The sequence below is a fragment of the Parus major genome, chromosome 14 (assembly GCF_001522545.3).
Source record: "Parus major isolate Abel chromosome 14, Parus_major1.1, whole genome shotgun sequence".
In the NCBI taxonomy this organism is placed as follows: domain Eukaryota; kingdom Metazoa; phylum Chordata; class Aves; order Passeriformes; family Paridae; genus Parus; species Parus major.
The window spans coordinates 15833127-15855216 of record NC_031783.1 but is presented as its reverse complement, the minus strand read 5'-3'; the positions used below and the strand labels follow the sequence as shown (position 1 = coordinate 15855216).

At 51.6% G+C, this 22090-nt stretch overlaps 1 protein-coding gene across 1 annotated transcript in view; it reads right to left on the bottom strand.

Annotated features, from left to right (window-relative positions):
- Positions 1-22044, bottom strand: part of LOC107210994 (heparan sulfate glucosamine 3-O-sulfotransferase 4-like) — a 53048-nt gene extending 31004 nt beyond the window's left edge. The window contains exon 1 of the mRNA XM_015642411.2: positions 21406-22044. Within this exon, the coding sequence (XP_015497897.2) occupies positions 21406-22028 (623 nt within the window). The 5' untranslated portion in view covers positions 22029-22044. The remainder of the gene's footprint in view (positions 1-21405) is intronic.
- Between the last annotated feature and the right edge of the window lie 46 nt (positions 22045-22090).

Sequence of the window (22090 nt, the reverse complement as noted above, 5' to 3'; positions counted from 1 at the left end):
ATCCATCCATCATCCATCCATCCCAAACCCTGCTATGTGGATCCTGATACCAGGGGCAGATCTGTGACTGGGGGCACTCCAAGCCCCTCTTCCCCACCAGGGCTTTGAGATTCTGGAAGCAGAGTATTGATGCCATGACTATCTCAGAAATGCCAAACAAACGTGAAAATTGAGCAAATGATAAAATGTAGATGAATTTTCAGGAGCAGAGAGACTGAATAAAAAAAACTCAAGGCATCAAACTATGCAGTTTATGCACAGAAAAGATATATCTTGACAAGAGCTAATATTTTATGTGGAGCAAATAATTTAGAAGTAACAGACTGCACATTTAAAAATGTGGTATTAGGAAGAAAGTACCGATTCCCCTTCTCATCTGAGTCCCTGCCCTCGGTGCTGCTGCTTATTCCAACACCCTCCTCTTCTCTGACCTTCTCGTCCCTCCCCACAGGAGCTGCCACGCTGGAACGGGCCTGGGGCTCCAGCTCTCCAATGTGGAGAGGGAGAACCTTCTCTCAAAGTGTGATGGACAATGCTGTGGGTGGACTTGGGATGCAGCAAAGCCCACCCACACACCCCAATTCCCCCATCACACCAGGGGCTGGCCCTGGCCCTGCTCCCCATGCCAGGGGCTGCTCTCTCAGCAAAGGATCCTCCTCAGCCTGAATGATTTACACTTCTGTGGCTACTGTTCACAGAGACAGCTTGAGACCACCCCAGGGGAAGAGGACATGCTGAGGGAGTGTGAAAACAGTGGCCACGACAGTGGGACCAGCCAGAGAGGGATGGGGAATTGGGACCCCCAGGTGGTCCCAGGCTCTGCCACGAGGCCACCAGGATATCTTTTACCAGGGTGCCTTAGCAGCTCCCCGTGCTGCCTGTGCCAGACCATCTGTCAGAGCTCCCCATCTCTCCCTGCCACAGCCAGAGATTTGCACAAGCGAGCCCATTTAACTGATGCTGGAATCTTCCTACCTGGTGTGAGGCTGTAAGCCTTATCTGCATTTAGGAATTGTCCTAAGCCAGCAGATCTCCTGCATATCTGCTCTTTGAAAGCCCACTCTGAGGAGCTCAGGCAGGAGGGCCACATAAAGGGAAAGCCCCACAGCTCCAGCCCACAGATAAAGCTCTGCACCATACAAGACATTTTGATATTTTATGCCAGCATTTGGCATTGCTCCAGAAGAGCTCTGAGTTATCTTAAGCTTCATAAATGTGGAGCTAAAGCATTAGCAAGGGAATTGCTCCTAAGTCAAGGGTTAGAGGCGCACAGCAAAATGGGTGCTTAGGGGGTGCTCTCCCCCTGGCTTTGGGGGATAAATCCGTATTTACATCCCCCCCTGCCCACCCTGGGCAAACTGTGATGCTTCCCAATGCTAAGCTGAAGGGCTTTACTAAAACACTGCAGCAAAATGATTCCTCCTGGCTCCTAAGTACATAAAAGCATCAAAAAGTAAAAATGTATTCTACACTACGGTGATTAATTAGGATGATGGATGAGGACAAAAATCTGCCTCCTTTGCACAGATGCAGGAACTGGTCTGAGTGGAGAAACCCAGGGAGGTCAGAACATGGGGGTCACACTCGTGCACTGCAAAGAACGGCAGGACACGACCGTGGCCACCAAAACCGTGCCAGAGGCTCCTTGCCCACGCTGCCATGGGCAAGGCAATCGTTTCCACATCCCTGCCCACCCTGGGCTGCCCATTTTGCAGGAGCGGATGGGAGCTGAGGAGCTAAAATAGATGGTCTGGAAATAATCTTGAAGGAGAGAATCAAGGCAGCTGCTCAAAGGCTTGTGCCAGCCTGGAGCTGAATCTCGCTCCAGGAAAGGTGCTGCAGCAAAGGGGACCCTGCGTCTGATCAGGGAGCTCAGTCAAGAGCTGGAGCATTGAAACAGCGACAGCAAAGGAACTGGGAAACAGAAAACAGGAAACAGAAAATGGCTTCTGAACAGTGGAAATGTTCCGCTATGGAGGAGGATGGGGCCTGGAAAGGGAGGATTAGCCAGCTATAAATACAAGCAGTGCTGAGTTAAAAGGCTAATTAGAATAGCAAAAAGAAATACAGCAGTACATTTCAGACGTGATTCTGACTAACAAAGAATTTTTCAAATCTGTTTGCAGAAGTGAATATGAAAGAGAAAATTGGATTCCTATGAAATGATTTCAAAAATTGGAGAAGGCAAAAGGTAATGGCAGATCTCTTCAACAGCCACTCAGGCTCCTGACATCTTCATCTGCTGCAGAGGCAAAGAGAAAGGCAACAGGTCTCAGTTTTCATGTCTCAGGAAGAAAAAAGAGCTGGTGACAAAGAATGGTTTGTGCAGAGATGGGGCACAAAAGTTGATGCCAGATATTCTCCCTAAGGCAGCCTGGAAAGAAGTGATGACCAGTCTAACTGCTTCAGGCTGAACCCCAGAGGCTGCAGCTCTCCCCTCCCCAAGGGCTGGGAACTGTGTGGCCCTGTGACAAAACACATGGAGGGGACATTGCCACCCACCACAGCCCTTACTGGCCATGGCCAGGGAGGGTCATGAGGCCCGAGGGCACCCTGGCTTCAGATCATGGGAGCCAGGCTCTGGGGTTTGCAGAGCAAACCCCGCTCTGTGGCAGCAAACCACTGAGCCCTCGGTGATTAATCACCTACAGCCTCAGCATATGCCAGAAATGGCTTTAGCTTCCCCCAAAAGCTGGAACAGATGGTCCTCAAGTTCTTAACCCAATAAATGTATACAGACACACAGAGGAACATGTACATACATATAGATAGATATAAATACACCCGCTGCTTTGACACCCTCTGTCCCCTCTCCTCCTGCAGACACGCACGGCTGGGCCGAGCCGCGCGTTCCCCAGCCGTGCTCAGCCTGCTCTCCTCCCGTCACAGACAGATTTAATGCTCTGCTTTTCCCGAGTCTGGGACACACGAACATTCCAACACTAAAAGAGCTTGGACCCAGCCTGAGAGAGAGCTTGTCCCACACATCTGCTGGCCAGAAGCAGCATGAAAAAAGGGGACTGTCACCAGAACAAAGGCTAGTTTGGATTCACATCCTTCCTCTGGGCTCTCAGTGTTTGGGTTGCAGTGAGGGGGTTTCATCAGAGACCTTCGTAGCTGGAGGAGAGGGACTGACATCACCAGAGCTCAGGGCAAGGTAAACAGCTGAGGATAAATGGGATGACTTTTATTCTTCATCTGTTCATGACAGCACTGGTGGCTGCTGTGACCAGAGCCACAGGTCACAATGACATCAGGCCATTAATAGGACAAAGAGTGACAACTGGGATGATTCAAGAAGCAGGGATGGGGCAGGGGGGAAGAGGTGCTCAGGAAGAGCAGACAAAGAGTGCTGCTGTCTCCTCCCTGGCAGACAGCACGAGCTGGCTCTCTGTGAACCTGTCTGTGGCAGTGGGCAAACAGGGACAGCACAGGCTGTGGAAATGCCTGCTGGCTGATAACTCTGAAATTAAACTAATTTCATTGCCTAGTATATCCTAACAGCAGCTACAATACCTTTGCTCTTCTCCAAAGATGCTGAGTGGCTTTATGAGCATTAATTAACTCAGACTCACACAACAAGCCTGTGGGATAGGCACAATTAGATCTGTGGAGAAGCAAGTCCATAGCTGCAGGTCCCACAGCCTGGCAGTGTGCAGGGGGGCCCTACAGGACTGGCTCCCTCCCCAGGGTGTGATTACAGCCCAGGAGATCCCACTCCCAGGACTCCACTCTAATTAACCATCCCATCCCCCTGTGCATTCACACCCGTATTTAACATTACTTCCTAGAACAGACAAAAGCCAAAACCATGACTAGTTTTGCTAATAAACAGCCACCAGCAGAAGCCCTTCATCCTGGCCAGAGCCAGAAGAGTCCATCTGTCCTCATCCCATGACCCTCCATTTCTCTGTTCCCACCAACACACCCACCCTGTGTGGCCCACATCAATCTGCTCTCACACCTGGAGTGCTGGGCACGAGGCAGCCCTGGAGGTATGGGACACGGCATGCAGCTCCCACACACTCCAGGGGCTTGGTTCTGTGTGGCTCTGTGTCCCTGTCCTCTCCCCATTCAGTACAGTGCCTGCACCCCAGAGAGTGCTCCCTGGGACGTAAAACAAGGGAAGGAAAACCAGAAAAATCCACAGACTCACACCTAAATAAAATATTTTAAAGTGAATTTCCCATGAGGTGTCAGCAGCTCTTTAATATTGTGCTGCTTTTCCTGGCCAATCATGTTGTCACTCCAGCTGGTGGGAGAGTGATTGCCAGCTGCCTATGGGGAAAGAATGACAGGAATGTCTCCTCTTGCCTGGGAGAACTGTGCTGGCTCATCCTCCTGCACCACTCTTGACACCACAAACAAATGGCTTCTTGCAGCAGGAGCAGAGAGGCAGCAAGAGGGTCAGCAGACACATGGGCCACCATGGACCCCTGCCCTATCCCAAACAGGGAAAGGAGGGGCAGGTCCCCAGCATGAGGTACAGGGGGTTTTGCTCAGGAATGAGGAGCTTTGCTGGTCTCACAGGAGTGGAACAGAATGGAGCCTTTTGCATCCAGTCAGCCCTGATCCACTGGCCAACTGGGCCACTGCCCTAGGCCTGGAGCTCTTGCTCTCCGCTCTCCCTCCAGCAGCCAGTGGGATGCAAAGCCCTACAGCTTTATCCTTTGCCAGCCCTCACTGTGTGCTTGGCTGGCCTCTGTCCTGGTCCTTAGGCTGAGGGCATTTAAGACTGGAGAAATACTGGAGGAGTTAGGGAGCAATACTGTCCTGTGTCCCTGACCCATGGTCCCCGTGGGATGGCATGACCCTGGGCTAGCTGCCCTGCCCTCTGCACTGCTCCAGTCACTGCTGCCACCCCAGAGGCAGAGGCTGTGGTATGGAGTGGGGACAGCTGCTGTGAATGTCCCTGCAACAGCAAGTGTCACCTCCACCGCACACAAGAGCTCTGTGTGCCCCGTGGCAAAGCCAATGCAGCTGAGCTGCACAAACTCACCAGGTCAAAGCTGGCCAGCTGCAACTTGCAACTTCTGTGAACGGAGAAGAAATAGTTATCTCCCCGAATTACAAGTTAAATGCCAAATAAATGCCTGTCCACTATGGTAATTGCAATGTCACTGGGTGATTAATGTCTGCTCTGCGCTCCGAGAACCTGCACCACATCTGCAAACCACAGCACCCCAGTGCCCCAGCTGCAGGCAGCCCTTCTGTCCCTGCCTCGTGCAGCGGGCCCTGGCTGGCAGAGCTGCTCTGCACCCTTGCCAGGAGCCCTGGCTATGCCCAGCTCCCAGCCCAGCCCCAGAGGCAGCTCTGTGTCCCCAGGGTACACAGGGGACACTCGTCCTGTCCCACAGGCTCCTGGAAACTGCTCTTGCCCAGCCAAGTGCCCCATCACAGCACTGAACATGGACATCCATCCTCCAGCTGATCTCAGGTCCCAGTGGCAGCTCTGCACCCCTCCCAGGGGTTCTTGTGAACTTGCCATTGTCACTTGTACCCCCAGTACAGCGTGGGGAGGGGGTCTGGCCCTGCCCCAGGCAGCCACAGGGCCAGCTGCAGGCAGCCAGGGCTGCACATCCTTGGCTGCTGCCACTCCTGAGGGGCACTCACTGGGGACAGGCTTTTAGGTTTAGCCTTATATGTATAGGAGGGTCCCAAAGAGTGACACTTGTTAACCACAGTTTAGAAAACAACAAAAGGAAATTCTAGAGAAAAGCTCAGCATTTAGTCTCACCCCCACCCCCATTTTTTTTCCTTATTCAAAAGAAATAATCTTTTAAGCATTAAAAAACTCCCCAGTGCTGCTGATACAAAATGCAGTGTAACCTTGAATTATATGTAGCAGGGCTAGCTTTCATTATTTATTAGCAAGATCAATTAGAATATTCTGTTTGCAGAAGAATATAATCCAATATGTACTTCAAGCACTAACAGCTAAATATATGCTTATTTAAAAATCAATCTAAAAGTCAAGGTTTCCTTTGTAAATCCTTACTACAGATTTAAAAAAAAAGCTTTGAGTGTTACCACCTGCTGAATGCTGTAGTCTCAAGGAGACAGTTATACATTTTAAACCATCTCAAATGGGAATTGATTGTAACAGGCAAACAATTGCTGAGCCCCCAGCACGGAGGGCCCAGACACCTGCACAGGGGAGTGGGATGGAGCCCCCGAGCCGGGCAGTGACAGCCAGCACGGCCAGGACGGGCAGCAGGAGCGTGCCAGCCGTGCTGGGTGACTCACACCGACTCACAGCATCCCAGCACAGACTTGTTTTTCACTGCCTTCCCCGGGCTGACGTGGAGCCAAGGCATCCGCCTGCCAGCCCAGCTCGGGATCCGCAGTGTCCTCGTCTTTCTCCCCCGAATCACAGGTTTCTAAGATTAATTGTCATGTATAATTTATTGACCTCAGCCACGACCTTGGCCCAGCGTGGTTTCCTTTCTCTGCACTGTGGAGATGGCAGCAGCAGGCTCTGGCAGGGCAAGGGAGCACCAGCAGCACAGGGTGGGCAGTTCTCCTGGCACAGATGCACCGAGGGGCTGCCCCACAGCCCTGGGGATGCCCCAGCCCCTCTGTTTCTGCTCCATCCCCACCCTGCAGAGCCCTTTTCCTGCTTTAATCTCCCCCCTGCTGCCAGTGGGCGCAGGCTGCTCAGCCAGCTTCCCTCTTCTCCTTCTTCCTTAAGCTCTTTCTCTTTCGTCTTCCATTTTTAAATCTTATCTCCAGGTAAAGAGGGTATTTGATGGGATCAAAAAGTGACCTTTAACAAGGGTAGCAGAGCTTCAAACAATATCCCTGCAAGTTCATGCACACTCAAGTGTTAAAGGGAACAGTTCTCTGATCTCCTGTTCCTCAGTGGAAAAGTAGTTTCACAAAGATTTCTGCCAAAAGCTGGTGCAGCAGACTGAGGAAACTGCTTAAAACCCAGCACCTAGAACTTGGCACAGGCTGTCTTTAGCTTCTGATAAACCAACCCTTCAAAATTTTTCAGTCTCAGCCTTTGCCAGCAAGTGCTCCAGCCACACCACCCTGCACCTGGGTGGAAGGAGGGTTGGAACCGGATGATCTTCAATGTTCTTTCCAACCCAAATCATTCTGTGAATCTCTGGAGTGTCTGTTTCTCTGTTCAACTTCCCTATCTCTTGCCAGTTTCCTGGGTCTGACAGATTCCTGACTATCCCCCATCTTTCACTCAGCTGAATAAAAACCCTGAAATGCCTCTCAGGTAAAGCATCCGAGCTGTGGAGGGAGGTCAGACAGAAGCAATCAGAGGGATCAGACTGTGATTAGTGGCCTGAAAATAAGCCCAACAGAGCAGAGTGGACTGACACGCCAAGGCTTCCCAAGGCCCCCTCAGTGGCACCACGTCCTGCTCCAGCCTGGTCCTCCCGGCCATGCTGGGAGAGATGCAGGGAGGGACCAGCAGCATGAGCTGGTGGGTGGCATGTCCCTTCCTGAGAAAACCAGGCTCTGATCTACCAGCCAGGGGTCACTCCAGCCTTGGTTGAGACTGAGACCTACAGACCTCCCCTAAGCAGCTTGCAGGTAAATTCCAAGTGGGAAAACAGCAGCCAGAGCAAAGGGATGATGTCGGAACGTAACAGTTTGCTTCCCAAGCTTCCACTGTGCCATGAGGTCGGTGTGCTGCTGTGCTGTGTCCCCCTGGGACCACGGCAGAGCAGAGGGGAGGGGGGGGGACAGAGGCCATGCTGTGCCTGGTCAGGACAGTCCCAGAGCCAGCACTGGCAGTGATGCCACCAGGAGGGCAAGGGGACACAGGTGGGGTCCCCCATGTGTATTGGAGCTCGCTGGTGCCTCCACAAGTGGCAGGATGCCCGGAGCCAAGTGGACAGACGGGAGGGGTGGCAGGCAGTGACAGCAGCTCTGCTGGCCACCAGCGGGTCCTCTCCCTGTCCCCTGCTGCCCACCGTGCTCCCTGGGGAGGCTCTGGGTGCTCCTGGATGGGATGGAGCTGCCCACAGACACATCCCTACAGCACCCACCCCTGCAGGCCAGCGGCCAAGGGGTTAAAGTGCCTTGTTACTGCTCCTGTAGCCGGCTTCACTTTATTTGCAGCTGGAATTCCCCAGGAGCCTGGGCTTTTACTAGTGGCTCTGCTGTAGAACCATGTCATTATAGATTGCAAGTTCCTTAAAGGTCAGATAACACAACACAATTGAATCATATTAGTGAGCATAGCGAGCTGATATTTTCCTAGGAAAAGCCATAAAGCAGATTGTTTGCTGCAGAGAAACACACTGTTGTATAGCAAAGCCGGTGTAATCGTCTGCACAAACAAACAAGTGCTTTATGAGAAAACCCTCCCGTGCTGCAGATGCTCGGGGTGGGAGCCAGCAGGACCAAGAGCTGGGCACCTCAGGCAGGCTGGACTTCAGCTGGGGTTACAGACTGAAATACATCGCAGAACACAAGCAGGGAAATAAACAATTTCCAAGTGTATTGTTGAGAGACAAATGCTCGATACTTTGTTTAATGTCTGGATGCACGCAGCGGTTAATCCAAGCCAGTGCTATTAAAGAAACGCAGAATTGATTGTGAGGATGATTGAAGATTTCTGAAGAGCACAATTTCCAAGGCCATCATGACCCCGCCTTTTTTTTTTTTTTTTTCTCTAATTTGCCTGTAATCTATTCGGACAAATCCTTTTATCATATTTATTTCCTTTCCAAGTTCCAACAGTGTGATTAATTACAGAACTTTGCAGTCCTACTTATCCTACTGCATGCTCTAATTTTGCTTCCTTTTTAAATGGTTTTCCATCCCTAAGAGACACCTTTCCTTGTTCAGCTCCTTTACTTTGTCCCTCTGAAACTGCCATCACTAACCCATCCTGCCTGAACCTGCAGTTCCATCTGGAGGCAGCCAACACCGGTGGCCACCCGTGTTCTGCTGCAGAGGGGCGTGGGTCTTTCAGTGGAGGGAGGAAAGGCACAAACCTCTTTTTCCAAAATTTGGGTGCTTACCAGACCCTGGGGTCTGCAGCCCCTCTGCCAGCCTGGAAATTCTCATTTGGTTCTAGATTTTACTTCAGAATGAAAAAGCAACTGGTATCAGCACAACTGTTTTAACCTTCCCCAGTCACAGAAAGAGGAAGAAAACTAATTTTAAAAAAAAATTTGAATACACAAAGCCACATCTCCTCTCATTGACCTTCAATAGCTGCATTAGCTGTCCAGGACAGCAGAGCAGGAACACCACTGGCTCCCACTCCCACCTGTGTCAGCTCTCCTCCGCCGTGTTTCATCACGTCCCAGCCCAAACTGTGCTGAAACACAGGCAAAAAAGCAATTAGATTTAAATCTCGTTTCCTCTTTCTATCTTGCTTTTTCTTTCCTCTACTTAGATGCTCCTCAGTGCACTAATAGGATTTGTGTTTAGCACGGTGCGAAACGAATGATTTATGGCTCTGTCCACACTACACGCTCCCAATGCCACTGCAGCCCCCTGGAAGGGCACTCCAAGAGTGGCCAGACGAGAGTGTTGTGGCACTGTGTGTAATTCTTTGTGCACACTGCCCACACAATCACTGCTTTCTGGCTCTCACAGTACCTCTGTGCTTTCCTCACACTGCACTTGACTCTGCTTAGGGAGGAAATGGGACCAAGACCCTTGACCAGCTTCAGCCCCTGCTGCCACACACCAGCCACGCTGCTGCCACAAACTGATCTGCTGCTTTAATGAATGTTTCAGCTCAGACTGACTTGTGCCTCATCTGAGCCAAACAGGGGCTCTGTCCCTGCATTTCACTGCCAACAGGTAACGCAAAGGCCACGTGAGACCTGGCCCAAAGCTCAGGAATGGTCAGGAGCACAGCACGTTGAAGGCTGCAGTGACTCAGGTGCCAAAGTCCTACCGAAAGTCTCTGGGACCGGTCGGATTTTCTGGTGGCTCTGAATGTGGCTCTGTCAGCGCAGCTCCTGCAGCTCTGCACCACCAATGCCCTTCATTAATTCCTAATGCTGCCCCAAGAACATCTCATGTCCTCCAGGGTTTGGCAGGCCCTGCGAGCCGGGGCACAGAGCACAGCTCCCTACCTTCCTTCCACATATAACAAGAAGGCAAATGAAATAATGAAAGAAACTCATTTTAATGCCACAGAGGGAATTGTTTTATTGCTAAAGCAGCAAATAGAACTAATTGAATCCACTGGAAAAAAAAAAAAAAAAAAAAAGAAGCAAAGGAATGGAAAAGATAGGTGTGGAGCACAGACAAAAAGGGTGAGCTGGAGCCTGAATATTCATGGACCTAGAAACCGCAAATCCTTGAATGCAAAATGTCTTCATAACTGATCATACTGCCAATGGCAATGCTTGCACAGCCCGGAGACAGGCTTGGAATGTTTGCATTTACAAGATTTTTTTTAAGTAATATTACGGAACTAATTCTCTGGTTCATTAAGCTGCTTTGCACCTCCCTGGTAAAAGAGAACATCCTGGGAGTGAGCAGCAGGACTGGCACAGGTTCCCAGCGGTGCTGAGCACAGGACAGCTGGCAGCACACAGCCTTGGGACAGCTGTGGTGTCCCCAGCTCCCTGCCTGCTGTGGGGCCAGCAGGACAGCTCTGACCCTGCCACAGGCTGAGCACGGGACTGCGTGGCTGGGCTGCCAAGATGGGGCTCTTCACCCCAAATCACCTCCCCTTTCACGTGCTGGCTACACCTGCCACAAGCTTTTCAGCTCAGTTTTCATTGATTCAATTTTCAGTGGCAACATATATATTAATACGGGGGTTACATTTTAATTAAGGCAGCACTCATGTTCTACATTACAATACTAAGTCATCCAGCAAGGAGCACCAAGGATATAAATCCCATTAATGAAGAAGGAGATATGTAACCTGCACTGTAGGCTCCAGCACAGAGGCTCCAGTACAAGATGAGTCTCATATGAAGTGCAGGGTGAGAAAGCTGGATTAGAAATGCAGTTTATACTCCAATGGATACACTGTTCATCTGGCACCACAAGCCCTGAATCTGCACCTCAAAGGCACCCAAAACACCAGTCCTACCTGGATCTATTTTCCCCACCCCAAGAGAGAGCCCAAGGCACAGCACAGCTGCTGGGTGTGCTGGGGGGCACACGGTGCCTGGGTCACTCCTGGCCACTGCCAGCCACGTGTGGGAGGGGAAGGGCTGCAGCTCAGACCCTCCCCAACAACAGCAGCAGTGCTGCAGGATGAGGGTGTCTCCCCAGACTTAGGGTAACTGGGGGCTCAGCTCTCCACAGGCTCACTGGAAGACAGAGGCACAGGTGAAATCCACCTCTCTGCAGAGCCCTCCCTTCCTCCCGACACCAGCATCCCAAATCCTTACCCTCTGGGCACAGCAAAGAGCTTCAGGCTCACCTCTGCCTGCAACACACTCCAAGCATTAGAAAAAGTTAATAGGGGTCATGGGGGGAGGCACACAGGGCAGTGCCATGGCAGAGCAGCCCGGGGAGGCACCCTGAACCGGGCAGCAGGACACAGATCCACCACGGTGCCGTGGGGCCAGAGCCCTGCCCGTGCAGACATCACCTGCTGACAGCCAGCAGCTCTCAACTTACACACTAATAAACAAGCTCCTTCCACAGCCTGCCCATGGGAAAGCACTTCTTCACCACTGCCTAATGCAAAAAAATGGCTGAGGAGTTCCTGATAAGGTTTTCCAAAGGAACCCATCCGCAGCAGAGCCATGGATCGCCTCCCACTGAGACAGCCATATCCCAGGATGAGAGTGCTTCAGAGTATTATGTGGGAACACAGTAATAATAAAACACCTTGCTGTAACTTTAGCAGCAGTGGCTCTAGCAGAAAAGCCTGTAATGATCTAATAACACATTTCCCTTGCTGCCACACCAGCCTTGTGAAATCCGGGGTAGTTTAAGCCATAAATCCATCCCAGCTCTTCCTTTGTGATTAATTGTTAGGCTATTTGTGTCACACGTTTCACATACCAAATAGACTCAAATTTCATGGTGGACTAGACTGCAGAAATGCTTCTTTTAATCTTTTTTAATTTTAAAGTGGTACCAAACTTTAACATTTTCTAATAGAGTGTATATTTTACTCACATCTAATAGTATCACTACAATTTAGGAGCAATAAAAGTCAAGCTCCCGTCTGTACAATAAGCTTGCAGCTCTATTTCCAAAGTTCAATCAGTTAACCTAGGAGAGCAATAACTTCCCTACAATGAGTAACGGTGCGGAATAATATTTAGATAGAGATAAACCCTTTTTGCATAGGAAATTGCATTATGATTTGCTGGGTCTATGAAATTCTCAGCAAGATGCTTTAGTTTACCAATGAAGTTGTTGCCTCAGGCATTTTTCCACACTGTTTCAATTTTTAGAGGGGTTCTAGATGATTTTGAGCTGAGTAAGGAGCTGTTATCATTCCAGATCCCAGCACGTGCACCAGAACCAGCGACAGAGCTGCTGGAGCTTGTTCCCCACGCTGGCAGTGCAGGATGAGCAGCCCAAACAGCAGCTGCCCCATCTCAGGGGCTGTGCAGCCCTGGGTCTGTGCCAGCCCCAGCTCCTGGGGTCACACACAGCTTTAGCACCGCGCCTGCTGCCCTGGATTGTGCTCATTTGGCCAGACACCCATTTCTCTGGGGGAGCCATTAACAAAGACCCAGAGCAGGAACACTTCTGTGTGCCATCCCTTTGCAGCCAGGCCCTGGCAGGTGTTACATCCTCCTTTCCATGGCACAGCTCAGCACCAGCACCAACTGTGGCCCCAACATCCTCCCTCATGCTGCAAAATCACCACCCTCACCACATGGCCCGGGGCTCCAGAGCCCCTCTAGCTGGATTTGCCTTTCTGTGCAAGGTGAACAGCTCATGTAAAGGAGGCAGAGCCCTTTCCCAGGGTACCCAGAGCCCTTTCCTGATGTACCAGTGTCCCCCAGTGCACCCTCTGGCTCTGCAGGCCCCAGTGCCACAGAGCACAAAGCAGAGGTGGTGACTGGTAAGTCAGGAATTAGAAGGGTACAAATAAAGAGTCCTAAAATGAGCTTGAAAACTGTGAATGCTGACAGGGCAGGGCAGTGGCACTGTGGGATCGATGCTGGCGCTCCCCAAGGAACAGACAAGGAGGGATGAACCAACAGCCAGTTAAAGACCTCCAGCAGCAATGACTTCAGGATCCATGGTCTGCCACCAGCATTTCTCGAGTCAGCACTTTGGATGGAAAACAGATGCTTTGCTGTTGAACAGGCAGGACCAGAGCTGAGTAACTGAGATTCTGTCACCTGCACAGGTGACACAGCACCTTCCACCCAGGGCTGAGCTGGGAAGCGACCCCTTCCCACATGTCTGGGGCTCAGGGGTGGGCAGCAGCTGAGCTTCCTGGGGCACAGAAGCACCTGGAGGAGCCTCAAAGCCCCTGGGGCTGGTGCACCCCCCATGCTGGCTCCACACAGGCTGAGGGGGGTTGTGTTCCCCAGAGCTGTGGGATGCAGGCAGGGTTTAACACCCAGCCCTGATGCTGGCTTCCCACGAGTGTGCTCACAGCTCCGCTTAATCACATCAGTGTCCACCAAGAGCAAACACAGAAAGGGCAGAGCTGGGCTGAAATAAAGTTATTTGCAGATGTGGATGAACACTAATACTAAATATATCACTGCACCCATCTCAATGCAAGATGAAAGGAAATACACTGTGAAACAAAGGAGAACCGCAGATCTGGGCTATCACAGCATCGCTCTGCTCGGATCCAAAATGATTACTGCTAATAAAGGAGAGGCCCAAGTCCAGCCCAGCCTGACTCTGAAGAGAACGAAAATCAGATTTTGGCTTGAAATGTGTTACAGCAATCTCTGTAATACAAAATAAAGTCTGGCAGATGGAGTTATTTTTATCCAAAGCTAGTTCTGTTTAGTAGGTCGGTGGCTATAACTGATGTCCCTTTGCTATTTCCTCTTCCCCCAGGACCCCCTGCCTCAGTTTCTCCAGTCACTGACAAGATTGGAGCAGACAACTCCAGTATATTTTGGGAGGATCCTACTTAGCTGTTAAAATCAATTGTGAATTTTGCATCCACCCCCAGCATTTGGCCTGTTTATATTGCCAAATATATTCTGTAAAGAAGTACTGTACTTCACAGGAGAGCTTGTCAAGGTAAATACCTTCATTTACATAAAATGTGACTAGCAATTGAAATGTTAAAGCCATAAAGAGCAAGTTTATGATCCATCCTTGATGCCTGGATGTATAATATGACAAGGGGGGAAATACTGTGCCTTGCAACATTTACTAAATTGGCGTGTTGACACTGGGGAGGGAAATGGGAGACTGAAAAAAAAAAAGGTTGGAGGGTTTTTTTGAGGGCTGTTTTTTAGCTTTCTTCCTCTTCCTTTTCATAAGTATGAATCTTTTTCCCAGCCTTCTACACTCAGCTTTCAACACTCTCCTTCAGCTTGGAAACTGCAGCTACGTAAACAACAAATGGAGGGAGCAGGTCCCTTGTGCCATCATGGAGCAGTGTCCGGGCAGCAGCTTGGCCATGGCCAGGGAGAGGAGCTGCTCTTGGCAGGGTCAGGGCCAATCCTGCCCAGCCACTCCCCCCATGCCCTCGACAGGTACTTTTGATCTAAACAGGAATTTCCCACTGTGATTGAGCAGACTCTTGTAATTCTGGGGTTTCCTTTAAACTTTTTAAATATAGGGGAAACCAATTTAAACCTCACACACCCCTAAATAATACTTATTTAAAAGTGGATTAAAAGGCTAAAATGAACTGCTGCTCACATGCACACGACAGTGAAATTACAATATCCACGCTGGATGCTCTGGAAAGTTTGATCATGCAGGTTCCTCACCTGGACTCCATACAAATGTTTCAGCCATTCATTCATGCTCATACCCTCACACCCTTTGTAATTCATTGAAAGCACTTCAAGCAGAAATCATTTGAAAGAAATTACCTCTGTGTATCACACTCCGGCAGTGAAAAATGTCCCACATGAACCAGCCCAGCCCCCAAAGCAATAAAATTTCTGCTGAAGTGCATGAAATAATGACTCAGAGAAAAGGAGTCCCCATGACAAGAAGAGGTAAAAGAAACCCATGAAAAGAATAAGACTCTGACCTTTGTCGATACAAGGTGTCACAAATTTGTGTTGGAATTTTGACTCTGAAAAATCTAAAGCCTTTGCTCATAACTTTCTTTGAGAAGCTGTTGTTCCTTCTCTGCCAGTCTGGGCTCGGTGCAGAGCAGAGTGAGCCTTGCTGAGCCAGGGAGCAAGCAGGGGTCAGGTGCATCATTTAAAGCAGAGAACACGACCACCCAACACTTCCCCTTTTGCTTCTCCAAGGGGCTGTGTTTCCCCAGGCCTATTTCTGAGTTTTCTGTAACTCTACATGCACGAGTAGTACTGCACTCACAAAGAGAGCAAAGCTCACAAACTTTGACATCACAGATAACACTTAAACCGTTAGTAGCAAAGCACCAGAGTGTTTACAAAGCGGGTTATTGAGCAAAATCCTAGAGAAAGGATGTTCTTGAGACTACAGTGCAACAGTTCGATGACTTCAGGGCGGGTGAAGTTTCCTACATGTTCCACCAGTCATTGGAAGAGGTGTCCCCAAGCTGTGTGACTGGTGTGCAGAGCCCTGTGCCCACAGCCCTCCCGAGGGAGCTGCTCCTGTTCCCAGGCTCCCCACACACACTAGGATCAGAGTGGGAACAGGGCAGAGCCCCAGCTGGCCATGGTGCTGGGATGTCACCCTGGTCACTCCACCCGTCTGAGGGAATGGGGCCGGACACCTCCCGGCCAAGGCAGAGGGGAGCCGGTGCCTGGCAGCTGCCAAGGGGCACAGAGAGCACCCTGCTCCCTCCCTGTCTTGCTCCCACCTTTCTCTCAGCGCTTTGTGCCCTCAGTCAACTACAAATACGTTTCACATGGAGGCAGAAGCAGTGACAAGCCCTGGGGGAGCAGGTGCTCCGGAGCCCTCCTGGCAGTGTTGGCCCCGGCTTTTCTCTCACTCTCTTTGCAGGAAGAGCCAGAGCAGCACATCGGGGCTGCAGGTGCTGAGAGCAGCTGCCATTCCCATGGCTACAACTGAGCAGCATGTGGATAACCATCATCAGGTGATAAAACACTGCAAATAGACACAATTCATTCCTTCATCCCATTCCTGGAGCTAAAACCGAGCAGAAAGGAGGGAGACAAGTGCTGCCCAGTAAGGGTGCAGGGTCAGTACCCCTGGCCCAGCACACAAGGCAGCAGAACCCCGGCTCTGGCACACAACAGATTCACTGCAGTAGCTGCAGATGCAGAAGAAAATCCACGCCTGCTGCAGGAATGGCCTCTCATCAGTCCCCAGATGGGTGAACCACTGGGTCCAACCAGCACAAAACCTGACCCCTGCTCACAGTCCCCAGCCCAGAGCCGACCCAGGTGTCAGCAAAGTCCAATACACTGGATCCACAGAGGAGAGAGGCAGCTGAGTCACTACATTTCAGCAAAAGCCAACTCACAGCAGGGCCCAGAAACAAAATCAATACACTTTCCCTAAGTTACCAGAAGTGCAGTGGGTACAATACTCTGGGAAGGCTTTTTGCAGAGAAACACAGCAGTTCCCAAGATCTGCAGCAGTGCCTGTGGGCAACAGCAGACCCCAATCCATCCGCCCGTTGTAGGTGTTCCCACAGTGCCGTCAGCACAGGCTCACAGCCCTGATGGAAAGGGTTTGATTTCCTGAATGCCCTGAGCCGATGAGAACTGCACAGGCATTACCCAGCAACACAATTACAGCTCACAGCGAGGTACAGCCCACAGCAAGGTGACACAATGTGGGATGAGGCTGAAATGGCCCCAGGCTATTGCTCCCCAACAGCTGTTAGGGGATGTTGAAAAAGGTCCCCCTCCACATCCCTGGACACAATTCCTGCCAGCAGCCAAAGCATCTTCCTGACAGCAAACGCCAGGTGCTCCAAGGTTGGATCATCCCTGGGCACGCAGGGGTGGCCCCACTGCCCCAGTCACCAGGTCAGCACAGGCAGGAAGGTGAGATGGCCCCATGGCAGAAATAACAGCACTCAACAGCCACCTCCCCACACAGACCAAGTCAGTGGCACAGGGATGTGACTGCGAGGACCAGCTCCAGAGCCACAGCCACAGCTCCACGGAACCGCAGACTCCTGAGCACGTGTTTATTACCGAGAGAGGAGCTCCCTGTCATGGCATCATTCACTGTCTGTACGAGGGCAGCAGCTCACCAAATAACACACAGGCCTGACTGCTCGGGAGAACACTCCAAAAAACCCAGACAGGCGGTGCAAATAGCATTAGACATGCAAGCCATTCCACTGCCTGTCATGGTGACTGCTCCTGCAGTGGGGCCACTCCACGCACACAGCTACACCCTGTCCAAGTGCTCAGCACTGGAGGCCCAGGGCAGAGAGGGGAATGTGATCTAATCACAGATATTGCTGCAGCCTCTCCATGAGGGTTCCACTGAGGAGGAAGCGAGGAGTAAAGCAATGTGCACGTACACACAGAATTTAACTCTTCAAATCAGCGAACCTTAAAACTCAGTTTCAACTCGCCACTATCAGGTATTCTCTTTGTGTTATGTAAATCATATTTGTGTTAAAACTGCAAGTTTGTTTACAAAATACTGCTACAGAAGCCCAGTTTTTCTGCTAAAGGCAGGATGTCAAGATAGCCTTTAAAGCGTAACATGACAGAACTGAACCCCCTCACTGTGCTGAGTCTGCAGGCAGCTGGGAGCACTGGGCTGCTCCCCTCGGCTCAGAAAACCTCAGGAGTGCCCCAGTGATGAGGTCTCCTGTGCTGCTCATTTGTACCAGCAGAAAGACACAACTAAAACCCCCCCAATGGCGGGGCTCGGAGCTCCCACTCCCTTCACACAGCCACCTGCAGCATTTCTCTTCCAAAACCCCCAGACCAGTTTCCAGCAACATCTGAGCATCCCGAGGTATCGGCACCTGCACAGGTGACCCCACTGCACCACCCACAGCGCTGGTGCAGGGCAGTGCCAAACAGGATCCCCCTCCTTCTCCAGTCACACAAAGCCACTGGGACCACACCGACTCCAGGGCTCCCCTGCAGACCCCTGCCCACCTCCCTGGGTCCTCTCCTCTCTGAGAACAAACCAAGGCCTCTAGCACCACAAGGGGACAAACCTCCCCAGGTGCTGGACACTGCAGGCAGTCTGTAGTTCCCATTATCCACAACATCCCTGCACAATTGTGTGCCCTTGATCCACGCCCAGGCAGGGAACTCAGGCGTGTCCCAAACGCTGAGCCTGTGCTTGTAATGAGCATTTGTGGATGTAATCTCCATTCCCCAGCCTCTGAGGCCTCTCTGTCATCCTGCCATCCTTTTTGTGCTCTGAGAAAGGCTCTTGGTGCTTTTCCAAATGCTGGGTAGCTCAGGGCAGAGCTCATGGCATGGGAGATGCCCACTGAGGCATGAGCATCACACTGGAGAGAGCAAATGCCTGCAGTCCAGCCTGGCTGCAGGGGACATGCGGAGATCACTCTGTGCCTGGCCATGAGCGCAGGGGGACACTTGGACACTGGCTAAAAATCAGCAGCAGCTCCTGCAGGAAAGATGGCATATCCTGGGGAAGGAAGGAGCAAGTTAAAGACAACAAAGGAACAGCACAGGAAGATTGGATGTCATTTAAGGAAAGCTGTACCATGGAACTTGTCCTTCAGACAGCCCAGCATGAGGACAGACAGAATCATGAACTACAACCACAACCACACAAACAATTCTGGCAGTGTAACAGAAACTAACCAAAAGCAATGTTGGCCCAGTTTGCACCAATTTGTATGTGGGAAGACCTCTGTTTGCAACTGCCACATGAAATGAGCTAAAGGCATCAGAGACACCAAACAAACCTTCAGCTTTCCCTACAGGTTCCCAGGAAAAGCCAGAGCAGGCAGTGTGGAACTGCCATCCTGGCCCAGCAGCACAGAGCTGGTGTCCCCTGGTCCAGTGTTTGCAGCAACTCCAGCCACTGAGAGAGATCCTGCACCTGACACCCAGAGTGTTTAGGGCTTTTCAGTCTCAAGGCACCAAAGACACGGGTAATGTGGAGTACACACAAAAACAGCAATGCCCGGTGCTCTCTCCATTTCACAGGTGGAGAAACCAAGGTGGAGGAGGCATTTCCCTTTCCTCCAGCTCCTCGAGGCTGGGAGATAATCTTGTGACTGAACAACAAAGCAAGGAACCCTGAAGGTCTGCCATGCCCTTATTTCACTATGTAATAAAAAGCCTGACCGTGTTAAAAGCTCACTGTGTAATGCAGAAGTCACCATAAGGAAATGCTGGTAAAAACTTCAATAGTTGCTTCTTTGCTAAAAAAACATTGACAATTCTCTGGATAGGGAAACAAAATCTCCAATTACTCTACCTGGGACACAGCCAATTACCCTCCCTGGTACACTCAACCAGGTAATCTCAGAGAAGGTCAGGAAGAAAGAACTGTTGGGATGGATGGCGATCTCTCCCCATTGCGCTTTTGGTTTGTGTTTGTATGGCACTAAAAGGCAGACCGTGGCGACAGCCTGGCACCAGAACAGCACCAGGGAAGTTGTGGCAGCTGCTGAGGCCCAGAGCAGCAGCAGCAGTGCCCCTCCAAGGCTGAACACTCCTGGAAGGAGGGGAGGGGAAGCACATGTTTGGGTTGGGCAGGTGTGAAGATAAGTGCAGGTCAGGCAGCCAGGGCTGCAATGGCACACAGCACCAAAACCATTTCTTTATCCTGTACCCAGAGCAGCCGTCCCACAGCCTGCTCTGCCCAGACCCTCACACCAAGGGTGCCCCAACCTGTTCTCCCACCTCTCCCGCCCCAGCAGCAGAGCTCCCGGGCTTGAAATGAGCTGCACACACCAGAGAGCTGCTGCAGGGATAGAAAATACCAAACTGCAGTCTGCAAATGAAAACCTGTGTGTGCACCTCTTACTCCACGAGAGGAGCTACACCCACTCACTAGCCCTTTTCTAGCAGCATAACTTTAAAGGTGAAAAAACAGCTACTCAATATATTCAGTGCTTGATCTTCTGCTGCCTGTTTTGAATAAAACCAAACTTTTTTTAAATGCCACTTTCTATCCTCTACTAGCCAGTTTTCTAAACTTATTTTTCAAGGTAAGCCTTTCCTCCAGGAAAATTCAGTACAATAAAATACTGTGTCTGAAATTATATCTATAAACACAATAACCACAGCCATTACTTTAGTTCTTCCCCCCACCCCCATCAGAGCAGCACACCAAAAACGCTCTCAGGGACAACCTCACTTTCTCAGTGCTGATGTCCACTTCCTTGAAATCCCTCCAGAAAATCCCACAGCATTTCACTAGAGCCAAGTGCATGCCACACCAAGCGTTATGAAAACTTTGCTTCCACAATCCCCACAGCAGACTGCCTGGAGTTTCTCACCTTTAAATACCCCTGACATGCAGACCATGTACTTTATTTCAATAAAGAGTGACCAGATAATCCATGTGGTAACTAGCCTGCTGCCTCTCATTTTTAGCTTCATTTTCAGGGCAGCTAGGCAGCTGCCATACCAACCACAACAAGAACTTCACCAGCTCTGCCACAGACCACTATTTATGAAGAACCAGTATGGTTTGCTTTGAACAGTGACCTACAGAGCTACTAAGAATTTTTAAGTTCCTCTGATGTGCTGCATTCTGCTCAGAAATGTTTAAAGAGGGAAACACTGAGCCATCACAATCCACTGATTTACTAAACATGTTAAGACATTTAACACTTCCTTACTGCAGTCCAATGTTTTCTAATAACCTGGACTTTTAACATAAAATTCCTTTAAAATAGAAACAAATACTATCAGACAATAGTATTTAGAGACGTTTTCACAAACAGAATTAGATCTTGTCAACGGGAAAAAACTTCCTCATACGGAACTTGTTGAATAAAGAGTAAACCTTATTTGTGAAGCAAAGCATGTACTGGCATGAAGGCAGCATCCTTTAGCCCTTCAGCCCTAGCAGCACCTGGAATAACTTGTGATCTTGTTTATTTCAGTAATTATTCATTACCGACCTATTTAGGTATATTTTACACCAAGTACAGCTGAACTGCTACGGTCTGCTCACACACTGAGCAAGTCAGAGGGATGTTATTAGAGATTTCCTGCTTTTCCAGCAGAACAGCGCGTTTTCAATCAGCACCGCTGCCAGGCGCGGTCCCCGGCGACCTCCCCCGCCTGCCCCGGCCACACCGGGGGTCCCGCAGCCCCCGCCCCGGCCCCACCGCGGGTACCGGGGGATCCCCGGGAGCACACGGGGGTACCGGGGGATCCCCGGGAGCACACGGGAGCTTCCCCCGCCCCACACCGACACGCATTCCTCCCTCCCCCCGCCGCGGACCGCAGTCCCCCGCCTCACCTGTACCACTCCAGCCCCTTCTCGTAGTTCCTGTCGAAGAAGTGGGGCTCGGTGCCCACGGCCCGCACGTCGGGGTGCGCCCGGATGGCCTCCAGCAGCGCCCGCGTCCCCCCTTTCTTCACCCCGATGATGAGGGCTTGCGGCAGCCGCTTCTCCCCGTAGTCCGGCGTGGTGCTGCTGCCGCCGCCGCGGCTGCCCGGGCTGCCGGCCCGGCTCAGCTCCTCGTCCGTGGTGCTCGACTCCTGCGGGTCCCTCTCGAAGGCTCCGCTCTGTGCCGTGATCACCTCCCCGGGGGCCAGCCGCGTCCGCAGCCAGGTGCCCGCCGCCCCTTCTCGGCTGCCGTTGGAGGCCGGCGGCGGAGCGGCTGAGGCGGCTGAGGCGGCTGAGGCGGCCGGGGAGCCGGGGCTGCCCGGGGGGCTGGCGGGGGAGCGCGGGGCCCCGGGGGCCGCCGAGCCGGGGAGCGCGGCGGGGGAGCGCAGGGCGGCGGGACCGGTGCCCCCCATCAGGCTGTAGCACAGGTAGGTGAGGCACAGGGAGAGGCTGCACATGCAGAGGAGCTTCCGCGCCGGGGGCCCCTTAGAGCCGCGCCCGCCCGGCACCCCCGGCTGGGCGGGGGGGGACATGGCTGCTGCCCGCTCCTCGCCCCGGGCACCGGGCGCACATGGTGTCAGCCGCCGCCCGGCCG